General features: G+C 39.9%; 1 protein-coding gene and 1 long non-coding RNA gene across 3 annotated transcripts in view; one reads left to right on the plus strand and one right to left on the minus strand.

The window, feature by feature from the left end:
• The window catches only part of LOC143644211 (uncharacterized), a 40,329-nt gene that overhangs the window by 5,331 nt on the left and 16,037 nt on the right, over nucleotides 1-18,961 (plus strand). The window contains exon 4 of one of the 2 annotated variants that reach the window (XR_013156552.1): nucleotides 517-2,138. The exons of the other annotated variant lie outside the window; for it this stretch is intronic. This is a non-coding gene — a long non-coding RNA (uncharacterized LOC143644211). Of the gene's footprint in view, nucleotides 1-516; nucleotides 2,139-18,961 lie in introns of those variants that run through there. 2 annotated transcript variants of the gene reach the window in all.
• Nucleotides 3,159-18,790, minus strand: NNMT (nicotinamide N-methyltransferase). The gene is made up of 3 exons (XM_077112875.1): nucleotides 18,477-18,790; nucleotides 17,510-17,717; nucleotides 3,159-3,645 (listed from the first exon to the last, which is right to left on the minus strand). Exons 1-3 carry the CDS (start codon nucleotides 18,628-18,630, stop codon nucleotides 3,213-3,215), a joined length of 795 nt encoding a protein of 264 aa, XP_076968990.1. The 5' UTR covers nucleotides 18,631-18,790; the 3' UTR covers nucleotides 3,159-3,212.

Below are 18,961 nucleotides of genomic sequence, written 5' to 3' on the forward strand. Positions count from 1 at the left end.
GTGTCCCTGTAGAGATGAGGACTCTTGAGCCAGCTGACACTGAGGTCACGCTTGCACTCTCAGTGGCTGGCATAGGACAGACACATGGAGGGTGCTAAACAAATGTTTGCTGAATGGTTCTTGCTATGGCATGTGGTTTAGAAACTGAGTTTACCATGGCCCTCTTGAAGGTCATGCTAGTAAAGAGCCTAAATGCCTGCAGTCCAAATCTGGAAACCTCGTTCCTTCTTAGGGACTGAGACATTTTTTCTCCACCATTTTGGCAACCAATTTCAAAGACGAAGATGATGATGGTGGTGGTGGTGGTGATGATGATGGTGATAATGGTTCTAGCAAACATTTACTACATGCTTGCTTACTAAGCACTGGGCATTATTCTGGGTCCTTTACAAGTAGCAGCTCATTTAATTCTCATAACAAGAAGTTATATTTTAATCTCATTTTATAGCTGAGGACACTGATGCACGGAGAGGTTAAATAACTTAACCAAAGTGTTTCTCTTATTAACTGTTTTAGCTAATAAGTGGCAGAGTCCGAGTTGAAAATGAAATGAACTTTGTAGCTGAAAATAAAAATTGGATTGCTGGGATGAGCAGAAATGTTGGATCATTCATTCAGTTCAATTATTTTTCTTTTTTCTTTTTGTTGTCATCTGAGAATTTATTCATTCATTTAACAAATTTTAAGAAGTAGTCCTTGTGTTTTGTTTTGTTTTTTCTGTTTGCCTGTAATTGATCTGGATGTAGGTATATTTGTCAGTTTGGGCCAATAAATATAAGAAGCCAACTGGGGTTTGTGAGTGAAGATTTCCTTTCATGATAAAAAGGAAGAAGTGCATAAGAAAAAAGCCCTTTTATCACTGCTCCCTTCCTTTCTGCTTGTGACCCTGATACATGACGATCTGAATTCCGGAGCAATGGCAGCCATCTTGCCACCATGAGGGAGACAGCACCCACTCATGGGTAGCTTCTCAGAGTAGAAAAATGAACATAATCTGGATCCTTGATGATGCTGTTGAGCCACCATTCTCACTCAGAAGTACTTACCTCTGCATTTCTTATTAGTGAGATTTATAAACCCCTATTGTTTAAGCAATTTTTAGTCAGATTTTCTGCCACTGAGACAGTCTCCATTCTATTGCCCTGTTTTATTTTCTTCACAGCACTTATCACTATCAAAAAGTATCATATTTATGATTCGTTTCCTTTTCTGCCCATCCCCCCACATCCCTCTCTAGAATATAAGCTTCCTGAGACAAGGACTCTTAGTTCTGTTGTTCACTGCTGTCTCTAGGGCTTAGAACATTGTCTAGCCAAAGCAGGTCCTACTTTGGGGAATTCAAATGTGAAACCAGGAGGTTCACAGTTCACTAAACAATTACTATACAAATATAACAAACGTTATGTTAGCAGTAAAATCACAGAAGTCTAAATCGGCTTAGGGAGAGTGCCTTATATAGCTGTTGTGCCCAGTCTGGTCTGAGATTTTTCTTCTCCCCAAGCCTTTATAGGTAAATGTAGAAAGCCTATCATTTTAAAGCTTTGTCTTATAAGAGACAGCTTTTGTGTTTTGTTTTCTGCTATGCACGTGTACTCCGGGGCCATTGCTTAGTGGGGAATGGAGGAGGTAAACAAATGCAGGTGATTCGGGTCAGAAACTGTGATTTTTGTTCAGGGCTGGTGGGGTGGATGGCATGCAGATTTCAGAGACTTAGTTGTGTCTGGGGGAGCACGAGTTTGGTGCTCACTGTGCTGTAAACTTCTGGAGTTAAGTGTGCTCCTCTCACGGCGGCTGCTGGCAGGAAGGACTTGCAGGTGTGACTGTCCCCGCTCGCGGAAGGACCAGAGTCGCTCTGGGCTTTCTCAGTCCAGCTGGGACTGGCCTGCGAATCAGGCCAGAATCCCTAGAAATCTAATCAGGCTAGAATATTTGGTTGTTATATGAATGTCCTATGAGACTGAGCAATTAAAAATGGACAGATACTGTATTTTAACGCTATTATCCTAAACAACCAAGTAAACAGAAATCTACTGATGTTAGACTGTTATGTTCTGATGTGATTGTCCATGTGTGTGGTGGGGAGGAGGGGTCTCTTTGGAGGGGAGTAGGCATTTCCACTGTCAGAGTCCTAGAAAGAGGCAAATCTTGGCAAGGGAAATGCGAACGGGGGTTGGGGAGGGGAGGCAGACTTTGGCATGAGGAGGAAAGTGCCTCCTTCTAGGGTAGCAGTCAGCAAACTTTTCCTGTAAAGGACCGAATAATAAATACTTTAGGCTTTGAAAACCATACCTATGGATCCTGTTGTAACTACTCAGCTCTTCGTAGCATGAAAGCAGTCATAGACATCATATACACGAAAGGCCATGGCGTGTGCCAACGAAACTTTACAAAAGCAGGCCACAGGCTGGATTTGGCTCATAGGCCATAGTTTGCCAACCCTGCTTCAGATCATGGTTATGGAACCCAGAGTGTCTAGACATGCCATGGGGAGGTAAGCTAACTCCAGGTAGATGCTCGACTGACAGCTGTGTAAACAAGCTCTCCTCCAGGACCCCGAAAGAATGTGGTCTCTGAAGATACCCCCTTCTACTAGCAGCTGTAAGATAGTGCCTGTATTATCTCCCTTGCTAGCTCTTAAACTTCGCTTCAGTTAGAAGTGACAGCCCTGTTTCAGATGTGCTGATGGGAAGGAAGAGTATGTGGGGCCTGCCACACACTTGGCACTGGGAAGGAAGGGGCAGGTGTCCCTTGACCCTTGAAGACAGCATGGTGGTGGCACCAGTGGACTGCAGCAGAGGATGGCTGTGCCCCAGGAAGCTGTGATGGTAGCTAAAAACAGAAGGAGCCTGCTGCTGGAAGAGAAGGAGGCAGCAGGCCCTCTAGGAAATGTAGAGTGACTAACTGGAGACCCTTCTCTGTAGGCAGGTGGGGGCTTGAGTCATCATGACGAGAATGTTTAAGGAAGGTGAGGTCTTCCTTTGCAATCACAGGCATACACATCTCTGGGTTCTCCTAGTGCCAGCCCCAGTGTGGAACCCAGAAAAGGTGGTCAGTGAACTGCTTCTAGACCAGCCAACTGTTCCAACCCCTGTCCTAGATGAGCCACCTGGCCTCTTAGCCTCGACTCAGCACAGTGACAGTGGCAGTTACAACCAAGGACTGAAGACAGCTGGGCAAGTCAAAGGAATTGCTTTAATAGAGATCACAAGGTGTTACACAGTTTTGCTCAATTTCCGCCCCACCAGGGAGAAAATGCCTTCGTTGTCCGCGGCTGTGGGGGAGTACCTTTGCTGGGTCACCTCGAATCGTTCAATCGTGTAGCCAGCCTCCTTCACGGCAGCCTCGACTGCCTCTCGGCCCAGGGAGAGACTGGAGAACCTCTGCTCGCCAATCATGTAGTAGCTGCTCCTCAGGACATCGACAATTACCAGGAAGCCCCCTGGCTTCAGGAGGCTACCAAGGTTCTCCAGGGCCCCGCGGTAGGTGGGGAGGTCTGGGCAGGCCGCGTGGAGGCACAGCGTTGTGAGCAGGCAGTCAGCCGGGGGTAAGGAGACGGGACCCAGAGGCTGTCTCTGAGTGACATCACACTTCAAGACTTGCTTGACTGCCCGTCTCAGCTTCTCCTCCTTCTCTGGCCCCTGAATTCTGAAACACACAAACCAACAAACATCGTTTGCAACCCCAGTCTTCGTGGTCCCATATCTCTTTGGTCTTAGCTGAAATGGCAGTGCTGTCCCAAACGTTGTATCCTAGGGGTCATCCCTATCACCAAAGCAGAAGAAGAAGAAACAAGAGCCCGTTTTGGTAGCTGGAGGTGACTGCATTACCCTGTGTTAAGTTAAAACCTCCTTATAAAAGTAAATCATAACCTGGTAATAATAATAATAGTACCTAGCTGTCTGCCTCTACAATGGATTACCCCCCACCCACCCCACAAAATTCTTCTTCCATCGTTGCTTAGAATAGTACCCAGTTCAGAGTAAGTGCTTGAGAAAATGCCACCTGTCATCATCATCATCAATCATCCCCTTGTCTTTTCTACTAAACTGCAAGGCAGTGGCTATTTGGCCCATACATAGCAGGTAAAACTGGTGTCAGTGCTAGAATCTTATCTTTGTAGTAGTTGCTGATCACTGAGAGGTAGGTTACCCATAGACATTTATAGAATCTGTTGACCACTGGCCCAGAACCATGGCCAGGGCCCCTCTGAAGAGAAGAAAACAACCCATCTTCAGGCTCCAGAAAATACTGAGGATACAGAGGATGTTTTCTGAAGGTATTCACTTGCTCGGTAGCCTTTCTAGGAATCCTGACCTTTTTTGCAAAATCAGTAGGGTTTCCTAAGAGAAAGCCAGTTAATGAAAGGAGAAGAGAAGGTGAGAGCAGGAGGTGGCATAAGCACCTCGAGTCCTTTTGGAATTTGTTAGGGAAGGAATGAAGGAAGGAACTAATGAATGAGTACACAAGAGAAGCTGAAGAGAGAGAGAACAGACAAAGGAGAAAGAAGTAGCAGAAAATCACAGAGGTGAGAGAAAAGGAAGAAACATTGAGTGGAGGAATAATAATTGGATTCGGTGCCCTTTGAGGAAGTTAATGAATAAAACATTGGGGTTGCAGATCCAGGCTTATACTCAGGGAACACGTGGTCCTTAGTCTGATACAGACTCCAGGAGAAGATAGCCCGTTGGGCCACAAGGCTCAATGGAGACAGTACAGGATGGTCCAACATCAGAACAAGTGAGAGACAAACTTACATTGGGACCATTTCTGGTCATTGAGGAAAAGTCGATGGTGTAAATAAAACTTGCAGATTTACTTCCAGGTGGAATGATTTGAGATAGCAGAAATCAGTTGTGAACATCCACTTTAAATATTTACTTAAAATCTTAAGCATAATGCATGTAATCTATCATTTGCAAGCATCTTTTAGACTTGTTTTAATTTTATATTTAAGAAGCTTAGCAATAGCACATAAAAAGATGCTCAATATCATTAGCCATCAGCGAGATGCAAATCAAAGCCACAATGAGAAACCACTTCACACCCACAAAGATGGCTGTAATAAAAAAGATAATAATAAATGTTGGCGAGGATGTGGAGGAATTGGAACCCTCAAACACTGCTGGTGGGAATGTGAGATGGTGCAGCCCATTTAGAAAACAATCTGTCATTTCCTTAAAATGTTAAACATAGACTTATATGACCAGGGAATTCCACTTGGCAAAACCTATACATAACTATCTATCTCTCTATCTCTCTATCTATCTATCTATCTATCTATCTATCTATCTATCTATCTATCCCCAAGAGAAAAGAAAACATTATATCCACACAAAAACATGTACATGAATGTTCATATCAGCATTATTCATAAAGCCCCAAAATGGAAACTACCTAAATGTCCATCAACTGATGAATGGATAAATGAAAGATGGTATAGCCAAACATGGACTATTACTCAGCACAAAAAGGAATGAAGTCCTTATACATGATATATCAAGGTTGACCCTTGAAAACATTATGCTGAGTAAACAAAGCCTGCCACAAAAGACCACATGTTGTATGATTCCACTTGTATGATATCCAGAAAAGGCAAAGCTATAGAGATCAAAAGCAGATAAGTGATTGCCTGGGGTGGAGAGATATGGGAAGTGACTGCTAATTCTGCAGGGTTTCTTTTTGAGATGATGAAAATGTTCTAAAATTGACTGTGGTGATGGTTGCATAACTCTGAGTGAACTAAAAACCACTACATTTTACACTTAAATGAGTGAATTGTATATTATGTCAATTCTGTATCAATAATACATTTGTAAAAACCAGAAACTTAGCAAGGTTTTGGTTCTGGGAAATTCCTACTAAACTGGTTTTCTTGCAGGGAATTGGATCTACCTGCCTCCGTATAAAGAGTACACATGAGAGTAAGGAAACCAATTTCTCCTCATGTGCCTGGTTGTAAAGAAATCCCACATCCTGGGCAAATTGGGATGGTTAGTAAATAGTAGGAAAATCCATTACAAAGTTGCCACCCAACCTGATGGAATGTGGATGATTTGGCAGAATATTTTAAGAATAAAAATAATTCAGGGTGGGCAAAAGTGGCTCAGTGGCAGAGTTCTTGCCTGCCATGCCAGAGACCCGGGTTCAAATCCCAGTGCCTGTCCACACACACACACAAAGTAATTAAAAAAGAAAAAAGTAATTCAACATTATGCAAGTCTGTAAGAAACATGGATTTGAATATACAAGTGACTCTAGAACAAAAAAATTAAAAGCAAGCCATCTGTACCTATGGATAATTTAAACATATTGAATAAAAGTTGAAGTGGCAACACGGTATTCTTTTGTTTAAAGAAGATCCTTTATATTGGGAACGCCGTAGGAATGTGTATTTAAGTGATTACGTCAGAAGCAGGACAGACTTGGGTGTCCTATTGTGTATTAAGCTATTTTAAAGATGCAAGTTACCACAGAACTAGTACTTGGCAGTCAGATGATGATGGAAATTGTTCCCAAACTGTGAGACACACTGTGAACGCTAACAGAGAATGTGCCAGTTTTAGAGGGAAATTTGTTAGAAACACCCACTGTCGATACCTGCTTGTCCTCGGATCTACAGCAAACACTGGGGAACTCAGTTGCCAAGGCAGCTATGTAAAGATTACACCTCAGGGCTTCTCAGAGCCTGCAAGTACACCCGCAGGGAAATGGACTCGCCTGGAGACACAGGCAATTACCACTCAGCCTCCCGTTTAGCTCAAGGGGTAGGTAATAAACACACACCAGAATAGTGTTATGCAGTTTTACAGAAAGCTAACAGCAGTATGGCAATTTCTCCAGTTCTAAAGATCTCCTCTTTCAAATAAATCAATATGCAAAAAAAAGGCAGTAATTTCCTCTGTAAATATGCTATCTATAAAAGCCAAGGGAACTGGGCGGGTAGAAAGGGGATGAAAGGGTAGAAAAGAGTAGGACTCCTGTGAAGCACTTTCTTCCCCTAGGCCAGTTAATTATGCTGAGAGGGGGTCCCTCCGCCATGCTGCCTCAAGGCAAGTGGTGAGTCAGCGCCTCTTGGACAAGCCTTTTCCCATCACACTCACCACCATCCCCCCATCCTAGCCCATCCCTAGGGATTCCAGCAGACCCTCGTGTGGGAGGACCATCAAAATGTGTAATGGAAATAAAAGGCCACTTAAGCCTGGATGTCGATACAAAATTTGTAAGAGAAAGGAATAATCTCTGGTCAACCTTTGGTCCGGATCACACCTGAACCAGGTGAAAAACATTCTAGGAAGAAGAGCCTGGAAAGAAAAATACATACATTACAAATATTTTTGAGCCTTTATAACGTATGTGACAGAACGTGTGTTAAACACTGGGAATACAGGATGAACAAAATGAGAAACAGAGCTCTCCTCATGGGGGGTACCGTCTGGTGGGGGAGGAAATTCGTCCAATGACCATCCACAAAAATGAAAATTAAAACTATGATAAATGCTAGGGGAAAAAGGAGGAATGTTTGCAGCTTGACTTGGTCTAGAAGATCAGGAGAGGGTCCTAAGAAAAGCAAGTCAGGGAAGCAGAGATATAGAGGTTAGATAAGCAGGACTGAACTAGGTCAAAGGGAATGGGAGTGAAGAGCGTGAGCTCTTTCCAGTAAGAGGAGATGGCCCTGGGGAAGGAGGGAACATGAGAAGAGAATGCCAGTGTGGCTGAATCATAGAAAACAACGTAGGACATGATGGCAAATGAGGCAAGTGGGGTAGGCAGGTGCCAGACAATGCAAAACTTGTGGGCTATGTTAAGACTTTTGGGTTTTATTTTAAAAACCACAGGAAGCTATTGAAGGGTTCTCAGGAGTGACATGACCAGATTTCCATTTTGAAATGCTCACTCGCTGTTTTGGGGAGAATTGAGTGGAGGAACAAGAGTGGAGGTGGGAGGCTGGGTTTGAGGGAGAGGATAGCAGCTTGGACCCAGGTGATGGTAGGTATTAGAAGAAATGTCTGAACCAAGAGGAATTCAGGAAGTGAAATGGAGACAACTTGGTGCTAGATTAGATATGGAATGTGATGGAGAGAGAGATGACAAGATTGACTTCCCAGTTTCTGGCTTGTCAACTAATTAGATGATGGTACCATTCAAGCAAATAAAGAATACCAGAAAGGGAGCAGATTTGGAGAACACAAGTTTTATTTTAGACATGTTGAATTTGAGGTGCTTTGAGACATATGAATAGAAATGTTTACAAGTTGAAGGAAATGGCTGCTGGAAGGTTTCTCAACATGCCCTGTTAATTTTCCCACAGAGGTAATGCAATGAGAGCACCCATTTAAGAGAGAGGCATCCTTACGCCTCAAAGGCATACATTTTCCTAGGAATCACTGAGACAGTCATCACAACCATCAAGCTTCGGATTTTGAGAACGAATATCAGTATTCTTTGCAATCTATGAAAAACTGAAGATGCTTTGAAATTGAGGCAGTTTGCTGTTCATGGAACAGATTTGGCAAAAGCATCTATTTTGGATAATGCACAAACGTCTTTTTAAGTAGATATGAAAATTTTTGTATAGAGAGCATTTGTTTCTGAGAATTGCCACCTCTGCCTTTCTCTGATCAGGTCCCCGAAGTAAGTAGAGGAGCTCCTCTCAGCAAGAGGCAATCAGCAAGGGTTGAAGCCTCGCCAGCCCCCACCTGCTACCTTGCTGGCCGAGGGAGGCCGCATGGGGGACACACCTGTAACTCATGCCCACCCTGCAGTGTGCTCTGGCTTACCTGTTGGGAATCTCTGCTCTAGGCATCAATGTTTTTTAAACTGGAATGTGCATGTGCATCTTGTTAAAATGCAGATTCTGATTCTATAGGTTTGGGATGGAGCCGAGCATCTGGATTTCTAAAGAGCTCCCAGGTGATGCTATAGCTACTGGTCTGGGGACCCCAAGTCTACGTGATATGCTCCATGCCCCAGGAGCAGAAGTTAATTAATGCTGTTTCTAGGATTTCTTAAGGTGAAAGTTCATTTTCCTCTGTTTATGGTATAAGCTTGAGAAATTTTATCTGAGTGTTTGACTTTCTGACTTGATAAAGAATAGTGTGAGGCAGGCAATTTGGTACCAAGATCTTATGACTTGGGTTGCTATAAAAATGAGGGGTATCTAAATGTATGAGTTACACTCCAAAGACAGAGAAACAGGAGATAGCTCAAATTGTCTTTGGCAGTAGTCAGCACAAGAAACAGCTTCAGATAAAGAAATAATCTTGGGGGGAAATAGGTTGTGGGTTGATAGAGGTACTTGAAGATGCAAGAAAGACATAAATTGAATGGGATCACTATCATTCTCAAAATAGTTGAAGGCACAGGATCCAGAATGAGGATAAGAGTGAAAATGCAGAATTTTACTGCCAAAAATACAGTTCCTCATTCTAACAGAAAGATTGGGAAGAGACAGTCTCACAAGAGTCAATTGTTCCAAGCTGATGATTCTGGTGTGAGATAAGTAATGCTTTTAGAATCCTGATAGATTTTAAGGGTTCATTTCTGAATGAGATGGAAAGGGCTGTGATGGCTAAATAAATTGAGAACAAAGTTCCAAAAGCATTCTTGACCTGTGATTTGGACTTTGGAAAGGTATGTTGTCTAACAATGACTGAGAACTTTCTTAGAAGCTCTTCCTAAAATTCTACAAATCCTAGGAAATTTCTAATTTATTTAATCAGTTTGGATATTGTCTAGATCCTCATAGCTACAGTTTTTACCCCCTAGTTTAATACCTATTTTCTAGTGGGGAATCATACCGCCAGTAGAAAAAAAAAAGGCTGAAATTACTGTTTTTTTATAATTAAAGAAGCTGCTGGTGTACAGAAAAATCATGCAGAAAATACACAATTGCTACATAGCCCCTCTATTATTAATGTCTCTCATTAGTGTGGTACATTTGTTACAATTAATGAAAGAATATTATTATAATTATACTATAACTGAAGTCCGTGGTTTAAATGAGTGTTTCCTGTTTGTGTTGTACAGTCTTGCTTTTTTTAAAATTTTTATTCTAGTAACATATGTACAACCTAAAATTAGCCCTTTTATCCACACTCAAATATATAATTCAGTTGCATTATTTGTGTTCAGTGTTGTGCCACCATCGCTAGCATCCACTGCCAAAGCTTTTCCATCACCCAGTGAAACTACTTTTATTTTGAAAAATGTATCTTCAGTTTGAAGGCTCTAACCAGCATGCATCTTTAAGTAAGTGATTTCCAGATTCAAATAGTATATGAAAAAATCCTTTGTCAACTTCTTTTCAAATTCCAGGAAAAAAACGGAGCAATACTTAGGCAATATCAAACAATTTTAAAATGTTGTACGTATGTAAATGCAACAAATATATGCAGGGACTTAAAAAATAGAACACATATGTGTTCTTCTTAAAAAATTATTTGAAGCCCAATCAAAGATAATTAAGAGGTGAATCAGAATTGAAATCTTACAACTAGAAAAATCATATAAAATGAACAGAAAAGCTGTCTTAATGATCGCAAATGTGATTACAGACAGCAGATATCCAAACAGATCTTGAGAGATGTACATATCTATATATCTATATATAAACAATACGTTACATGGTAAATTTTAAAATTTCAGATTTTAATAATAAACATTGGGAAGAAAGATGCTGGAAGGACTGGAGTGTGAAAAAGTGTTAAACTCTTCATATTAGGAGGAAGAAAAATTACTGGTTCTTAGTTAACATTGATAAGCTATGAGAATTTGTCTTCAGCAGACCTGCATTATAAGAAATACTAAAAGAAGTTCTGCAGGAGAAGAGGGGTGACGCCAGATGGAACCTCCATCAGCAGAAAGGAATGAATAAAAACAGACAGAACAGACATGTGGGTAAATATAGAGGACCGTATGCTTTTGCTTAAAAGAATACTGATCACTTAAAGCAAAAATCAATACAGTGTATTGTAGGGTTCTAGCATACATAGAAGTAAAATAGGAGACCAAAAGAAGCATAAGGGGCAAAAGAGTAAGGAAGGAAATTCTACTGTTGTCGTATCTTACTGTTCATGTGCAATATTCCTTGAAAGTAGACCGTGATATGTTAAAGAAATATATGTAATCAAATGCTAAGCTTCCATCGTAAGATGCTAGAAAAAGAAAAGTATATTAAAACTAAAGAAGTAGAGGAAAGAATTAAGAGCGAATATCAATAAAATTAAAAATGGACAAATAATAGAGAAAATCAACAAAGCCAAAAGTGGGTGCTTTGAAAAGATTAATAAAAATTGATCAATCTCTAGGGTGGTACATTGGTGGCTGAGTGGCAGAATTCTCGGCTGCCATGCAGGAGACCCGGGTTCTATTCCCAGAGCCTGCCCCTGCCCCCAACCCCCGCCCCCCAAAGATTGATCAATCACTAGTGAGAGTCCTCAAGATAAAAAAAGAAAGAAAAGACAAATTACCCATATCAGGAATGAAAGGTGGGTGATCACTACAGCTCCCACAGGCATTAGATGGGTAATAAAGGAATACTGTAAAATAAAACAAACCAAAACATTGATATTGGCAATATCAATTGCCAATAAAATTGATAAACAAGGTAAAAAGGACAAATTTCTTGAAAAACACACCATTTATCAAAAAGAAGGAGGAGGAGGAAGAAGAATAGAAAATCCAACTAGCCACTAAATAAATATTTTTTTTAAAAAGAAAACAAACCTGCCCACAAAAGCCCCCTTCAGGTCCAGATGACTTCAAAGGTGAATTCTATCAAACATTTAAAAGGAAATAATACCAATAATATACAAACGCTTTTAAAAAAATAGAGGAGGAAGAAATATTTCCTAATTTGTGATGAGTCCCGCATCATGCTGACGCCAAAATTTGCCAAATACATTATAAGAAAAGAAAATTAAAGTTCAGTATCACTCATGAATATAGATGCAAATATTCTTAACAAAATATTAGCAAACAAATCCATCTATACATAAAAAGTATAATGCGTCATGACCAGTTCGGTTTAATGATAAAAAAATTCATCCAAGTAATTCACCAGATTTTCAGAAGGAAAGAGATAAATCATATGACCATCTCAATAAATGCAAGAAAATATTTAGCAAAATTCAACATTTGAGTAAAAACTCCTAAGAAGTTAGAAATAAGAGGGAACTTAGTTTGATAAACTGTATCTATGAAAAACCTATGTTAATATCATTTTGACTGATCAATCATTGAACACTTTTCCCCGAACTAAGGCAAAAATGTGTGCTCTCATCATTTCTATTCAACATTGTATTGGAAGTCCTAGCAAGTATAATAGGGCAAGAAAAAGAAAAGGCATAAAGTCGAACAAGTAAAACTAGTGTTATTTGCAGATGACATGATAGGGTAATAGAAACCCTATAACATCTACAAAAGAAAAAAAACACACCACTATTAAAATTAACTAGTGAATGCAGCAAGGCCAATTTATGTACCAGGATATGAAATTAACAAAATGAAATTGTAAAAATATTAATAATGATAGCATCAAAAGCACAAAATACTTTTTAAAAATTTAACGAACTATAGCAAAATATGAAAACTACCAAATATGCTGAGAGAAATTAAAGTCCTAAAAAAAATGAAGAGATAAACCATGCTCATGGACTGGAGATTCAATAGGTTAATCCTGTAAATTCAAAGAAATCTCAATCAAAATCTCAGGGTGAGTGGGTTTGAAAAAATTACAAGCTTATTCTAAAGTTTATATCAAAATATAATGGCGTTACTCTCTCTCTCAGCCAATATGACAAGCAAACTCACTGCCCTCCCCCTCTCTACATGGGACATGACTCCTAGGAGTATGAACCTTCCTGGCAACGTGGGACAGAAATCCTAGAATGAGCTGGGACTCAGCACCAAGGGATTGAGAAAACCTTCTCAACTGAAAGGGGGAAGAGAGAAATGAGACAAAGTAAAGTGTCAATGGCTGAGAGATTCCAAACAGAGTCTAGAGGTTATCCTGGAGGTTATTCTTATGCATTAAATAGATATCACCTTTTTAGTTAAAGCGTAACAGAGAGGCTGGAGGGAATTGCCTGAAAATGTAGAGCTGTGTTCCAGTAGCCATGTTTCTTGAAGATGATTGTATAATGATATAGCTTTCGCAATGTGACTATGTGATTGTGAAAACCTGATGTCTGATGCTCCTTTTATTTACCTTATAGACAGATGAGTAAAACATATGGATTAAAATAAATAAATAATAAGGGGAGAAAATGGTAAAATAAATTTAGTAGATTGAAATGCTGGTGATCAATGAAAGGGAGGAGTAAGAGGTACAGTACGTATAAATTTTTTTTCTGTTTTCTTTTTATTTTTTCTGAATTGATGCAAATGTTCTAAGAAATGATCATGATGAATATACAACTATGTGATAAAAAAGAATGTTCATATTGTATGTTGATTGGTTTTATTAATAAAAATTAAATATATATATATATAATGACATTAGAATTGCCAAAATCATCTTGAAAAAGAAGATCGAAGTTGGAAAACTTACACTATCTGATTTCAAGATTTACTATAAAGCTATAGAAATAGAGACAGTATGTTACTGAGGTAGGGATAGATAAATAGATCAATGAAAAAAGTAATGGGTCCAGAAATAGACGTGTGTGTGAATATATTGAATGTGTATATTCAATGGCTCTTTCAACCAAGGCTTACGTCAATTTAATGGAAAGAGGGAAAACTTTTAAACAAGTGCTACTGGAACAACTGGAAAATTGTGTGGAAAAAAAAACTACTTTCATCTGCTACCTCACTCTATACATTAGGATTAATTAGAGATGGATCATCTATATAAACATAGAAGCTAAAAAATATAAAGCTCGAGAAGAAAACATTGTCAGATATTTTCAACTACCTTGGATCAGAAAAGTTGTTTAAGACAGGACACATAAAGCACTAACTGTAAAAGAAAAAGTTGAAAAGTTGGTCTTCATCACAAACACTTTTTTCCTTATTAAAAGTCACCATTAAGAAGATGAATAAGTAAGACATGAATGAGGTAGAAGTATTTGCAGTACATATAACTGACATGAGACTTGTACCCAGGATATAAAAAGTTCTTCTACAGATTAACAATAAAAAGATAAGCAACCCAATAAAAATCAGCATAAGACTCAGACACTTCAGCGGGGAGAAAAAAATCTATTTGAACAAATGGCCAATATGCATTTATAGTATATTCACCATCATTAGACATCAAGGAAATGAAAATTAAAATCATAAGATATTGTCTTATACTTGCCAGAATGGCTAGAAGCAAGATAAAGACTGATAACACCAAATATTGGTGATGATGTGGAGCAACTGGGACTCTCTTACATTGCTGGTGGGAATTAAAATACTGATTAGCAGTTTCTTATGAACATCTATCTTCCCTTAGATTCAGCTATTCCACTCCTAGATATTTTACCCAAGAGAAATGAAATATATGTCCATACAAAGATTTGAATAAGGATGTTCATAGCAGCATTATTCATAATAGCCAAAATCTGGAAATAATCCAGATATTCATCAGCATAAGAATACATAAACAAATTTTGGTCATGCAATAGAATACGATTCAGCAATCAAAAGGGAACAAACTACTGATACACACAAGAAAAATTGAGCAAAAAAATGCCATATGTAAACATTACCTACTGTCCAAGAACAAGCCAAATTAATTTATGGTAATAGAAATCTGAAAGTGGTTCCCTTTTTATAACTGGTGGAGGATGGCAGCTGGGGTGGTGTTTGACTAGATATAGACAACAGGGAGCTTTTTGGAGTGATAGAAATATTCTGTCTCTTGTTTTAGGTGGAAATTACATGGGTCTAATAAATTGTCAAAATTCATCAAACTGGGGTGTGCAAGGGTAGTTCAGTAGTAGAATTCCTTCCTGCCGTGTGAGAGACCCAGGTTCAATTCCTGGTCTGTACCCATCCCTAGAAACAAACAAACAAGCAAACAAACAAACAAAAACCAAATGAAAATTCAAGAGATTGTGCTGTAATAACAGGATACTCACATGGAAAAATAATGAAATGTGACCCTACCATACAGCATACCAAAAAAACAAAATCATCAAACTAAACACTTAAGATCTTGTGTTTTATTACATAAAAAATATACCTCAATTAAAAAAATTAATTTCCAAGCAGGATTTACAACAGTTGGGAAACTGGGCCTGGTAAAAGTGATAAAGACCAGGGTAAGCCCAGTGGGAGTTTACCAACTCTGGGTGATAACAAAAAGTTTCAGTGGGAACAAAATATAAAGCTTATAGTTCATTCAGATCGTTTAATAAAGAATTATATCACCATGAGTTACCTTTATAATTCACATTCAACAATAAAGGTTTACTACCAATAAGATGGTATATCCATAAGAGGTAAGAACATAAATATAAAGTTTAGAATACTCTTAATAACCTTGAAAGCTGCCAAAAGTCTGCAGGTCATTAAAAGAAAATGGGAGAATTACAGAAATAAAAGCAAAGTTTAGAGTTAGTTTTTAAAAGGTAAACTGACTCTCAGGAACAAACAAATGTTGGCAAATAGATGGAAATCAAATGTAAATGCAATTACAGAAAAACGAACTGGCTATCACTCTGAAAGAAGAGAATGGAGGCAGACCAATTTTTAGAACATTCCTTAGGGAAATGTCAGGATCACACGGTGGTATATGGATCCCTGACTCAGGACCTCAGTCCTCCTTGTTCCAGTTCAGAAACAGGCGAGTTATCTTTGATACTTCCCTCACATAATCAATCATTAACAACTCTTATCCATTCTATCTCAAAACTCATCTTCAAGCCATCCACCTTTCTCCATCACCCTGGTCCGAGCCCCCTTCATCTCTCATCTGGATTTAAATTGTCTCCTTTCCCCTCTAAACTTCTCCAATCCATCCCCACACAGCAGCCAGAGAGATCTTTGTAAATATAAATTGGGTCACATCACTCTTTTGGTTGTATCTTTAATTCCTTCTCATTACACTTGGATTGAACTCCGTAATCTTCAACTTGGCCTAGAAAGTCCTAAGGGATCTATCTGGTACTTGCCTACTTTTCTAGATGTGAGCTCTAGGAGGCAAGGGACCTCCTCTGTCTTGTTCACTGTTCTGTCCCAGTACTAGTTATACAGCACATCATAGAGGCTCAAATGCGTTAGTTGAATGAATGAATGAATGAATGAATAAATGAATACTAGTCCTTTTACCGTAAGCCAGAAAATGCTAATCCTTGTTTCTTGAGGTGGATGGTCTTGCTAGTACATCAGGACCCTTTCCTGGCCAGATTATGAGATACATTAATACAAAATATATACCTTTTCCCATAATCAATGAAAAAAAAACCAACAAGTTAGGGAAAAACAGAGTATGTTGTGCAATGCACAAAACATACCATATGTAAGCAAAGGGGGAAAAGAAATTATAGGAAAAAGTGGATAAGGGGCATGGGGAAGGGTGTGAGAGTTCAAGTGGAAATTAAATCATAGATAAAGGGAGGAAAGACAAAAAAAATGTAAAATTTTTAAAAACCCACAAGAACAGAAAAAAAGAGAAAGGAGAAAGGAAAGTAAAAAGTTAAACTTAGCATGTGAGAAATAGCAGATAGGGCCAGTGGTATACTAGAAGGACAAATAATCTGGTCTTTTTATGCAGCTCCCAGAGGAAGTCTGTGGGGTCTTAGCAATAAACACAGCAGCAAAGGCGTGATGCTTTAGGAACAGTGAGTGAGCTAGCTGGGCAGGAGAGGGGGCCAGATCACTGCAGGACATTCAACAGAGGATGGAGGCACATCAGGACAAGAGAAGGACAAAGTGAAATGCAGACCTGGCTACTTCTGATGAGTAGGTCATTGCGAACTTGTCATGTGAGTGGAAAGCAATAATTTAAACAAGATTTGTTGGCACAATGGATGGTGTGTAATAGGTTCTTTTCAAATAATTCCTTTTGTTTCTTGTCTCAGTTTTTAAAATGTAGCCAGCTTTTTACTGTATCTGGTGGTGTCAGCATTAGCATGCACAAAGCAAGGTCCTACACACTTGGATGGCTACAACAGAATGGCACTTGGGGGTGTAAGCCCTGGCACAGCAAAACTGCCAGCGAAGAGTTGGTTTCCCTTCTTACTTGAAGTTGTTCTAAAATTGGGTCCCACCATACTGACCCCATGCCCTGCCCTTACACCCAGGCCTGGAAAGCTTTTGCATTCATTCCTCTTGGCTCAGCATCCATCTCTTCAACTCTCTCCATGTCTTCTTTGTGCACGTGTCCCTCCTCAAACCCTCCCTTTCTGCCTCTCTCTCTCTCTCTAGCTTGCTCGTTCTCCATTTGGATTTCTCTTCTCTTTCATCTCTATTTCCCTTTCTTTCTCTACTTGGACTCTAAGGATAATTCCTGGTTTACAGATTGAACTGTCCCTCCAATACCCTCAGAAAGCCAGGAATCAGACACTGGTCTTTCTACCTGTTCCCCTCCAGCTCACACACGTAGTTCACGACTGGAGACCAGTCGAAGGCCCCTGGCTCCTTCTTCAGCCACCTCTCCAGCTCTTGCAGGTTCTGGTCAGTGTAGTCAGTGGCAACGATCTCTTTGAAGCTCTCGCAAGCAGAGAGGAGCTGATAGATGGTGGGGCCAGAGCCGATGTCGATCAAGAGGTTGCCCTTCACGCCATCTGGTTCAGAAGAGGGAGAAACGAATGGGGACCAGGGTCACATGGTGGGGGCAGAGCAGATTTACATGAACTTTGTTGGGATTGGGTTGGAGATCCCCAAAGACAAACCACCTCTCATTCCTCTTCCTCCAAAGTCCTTATTTAAAATATATTTTCATTTTTTCCTTTCCCCAATCCAGATGGATGCATATTGTTGGGGCATTTTAAAGCTCTAAGGGAAGGGGGGAAAAGATCTACATCTGATGTGTGGACCCCTGATCCAGAAAGACTGGCTGCTATGCAGAGGATGTAAAAACTATTAAGGAATCCTTTGGGGGGAAGCTAAGTGTTTAAAAAAATGAGTTTGTATGCTATCTTTCTACAAAGAGCACCCCATTCTTTATATATTGGGAAGTGTTTCTCTCATGTATATTCACAGTATTCCTTTGAGTTAGAAACAGAATAATGATCAGAATCTCCATTTATTAAGTGGCCCATTAAGGTTAAATAACTTGATCCAGTCTTCCTAAAATTAATGTAGGATCAGGGACAGAACCCAGGCTCTCTGGTTTTTCTTTTGTACGACCAAATGAGCTAGAGGATATAAAAGCACTTTGTAAACTATAAAATATCTATACCAACATTAGTTTTTGTTCTAGTTAAACAGTGATGCCAAAAGAGCTGTCAAATAACAATGACTGGACCCCCAAACCACTAATCCCCCGAGACTCCATGTACTCATATCCTGTGGGGAGACACACAGACAACAATCAGACTTACCCAGGCAGAATATTTTGAAGAGCTCTTTCAGAAGGTAGCCAAGAATCTGGTTTTCTGCAGAGTGCCTGGACCCAAAGCTGTAATATTTTTCCAGGTACTCACGAGGGTTAAAATGGCTCAGGTAAGTGTCCTTGGTGGTAAAACCAGATTCCATTGTGCCTCACTCCTGACCCACAGGCCCCCTGCCCTCCTTCCCTCTGCTCCAGAAGCCAGGGGATCCACTGCAGAGGTAGCCTACTGAGTCTAAGGCATAGATCTTCCCACAGGCACAGGCCTCCATCCACTCAGCCCTCCCCCTTGGAGACAGATATTTGTTAAAGAGTAATGAAGAAAATCTAAAAACGTTCTGGCTGATCTAGCAAGTTATGAAATTCCCAGGGAAGGAAGCCAAGATGGAGGGGGCTGGGACTGGGGGGAGTGGCCGGAGGCAGGCTGTGAGCCCTATGCAACCCTTGGCCAAGGGGTCAAGGTCAACCCCAAGTGAT

This window comes from Tamandua tetradactyla, chromosome 8, assembly GCF_023851605.1.
Source record: "Tamandua tetradactyla isolate mTamTet1 chromosome 8, mTamTet1.pri, whole genome shotgun sequence".
NCBI classification, from domain to species: Eukaryota; Metazoa; Chordata; class Mammalia; order Pilosa; family Myrmecophagidae; genus Tamandua; species Tamandua tetradactyla.

Excerpts from the sequence above, each read along its gene's own strand:
- NNMT (XM_077112875.1), bottom strand. The coding sequence starts at position 18,630 with ATGGAATCTGGTTTTACCACCAAGGACACTTACCTGAGCCATTTTAAC. Across the intron at positions 17,718-18,476 it reads CTTCAAAATATTCTGCCTGG|ATGGCGTGAAGGGCAACCTC; the intron begins GTAAGTCTGATT and ends CTTCTGAACCAG. Across the intron at positions 3,646-17,509 it reads TGTGAGCTGGAGGGGAACAG|AATTCAGGGGCCAGAGAAGG; the intron begins GTAGAAAGACCA and ends TGTGTGTTTCAG.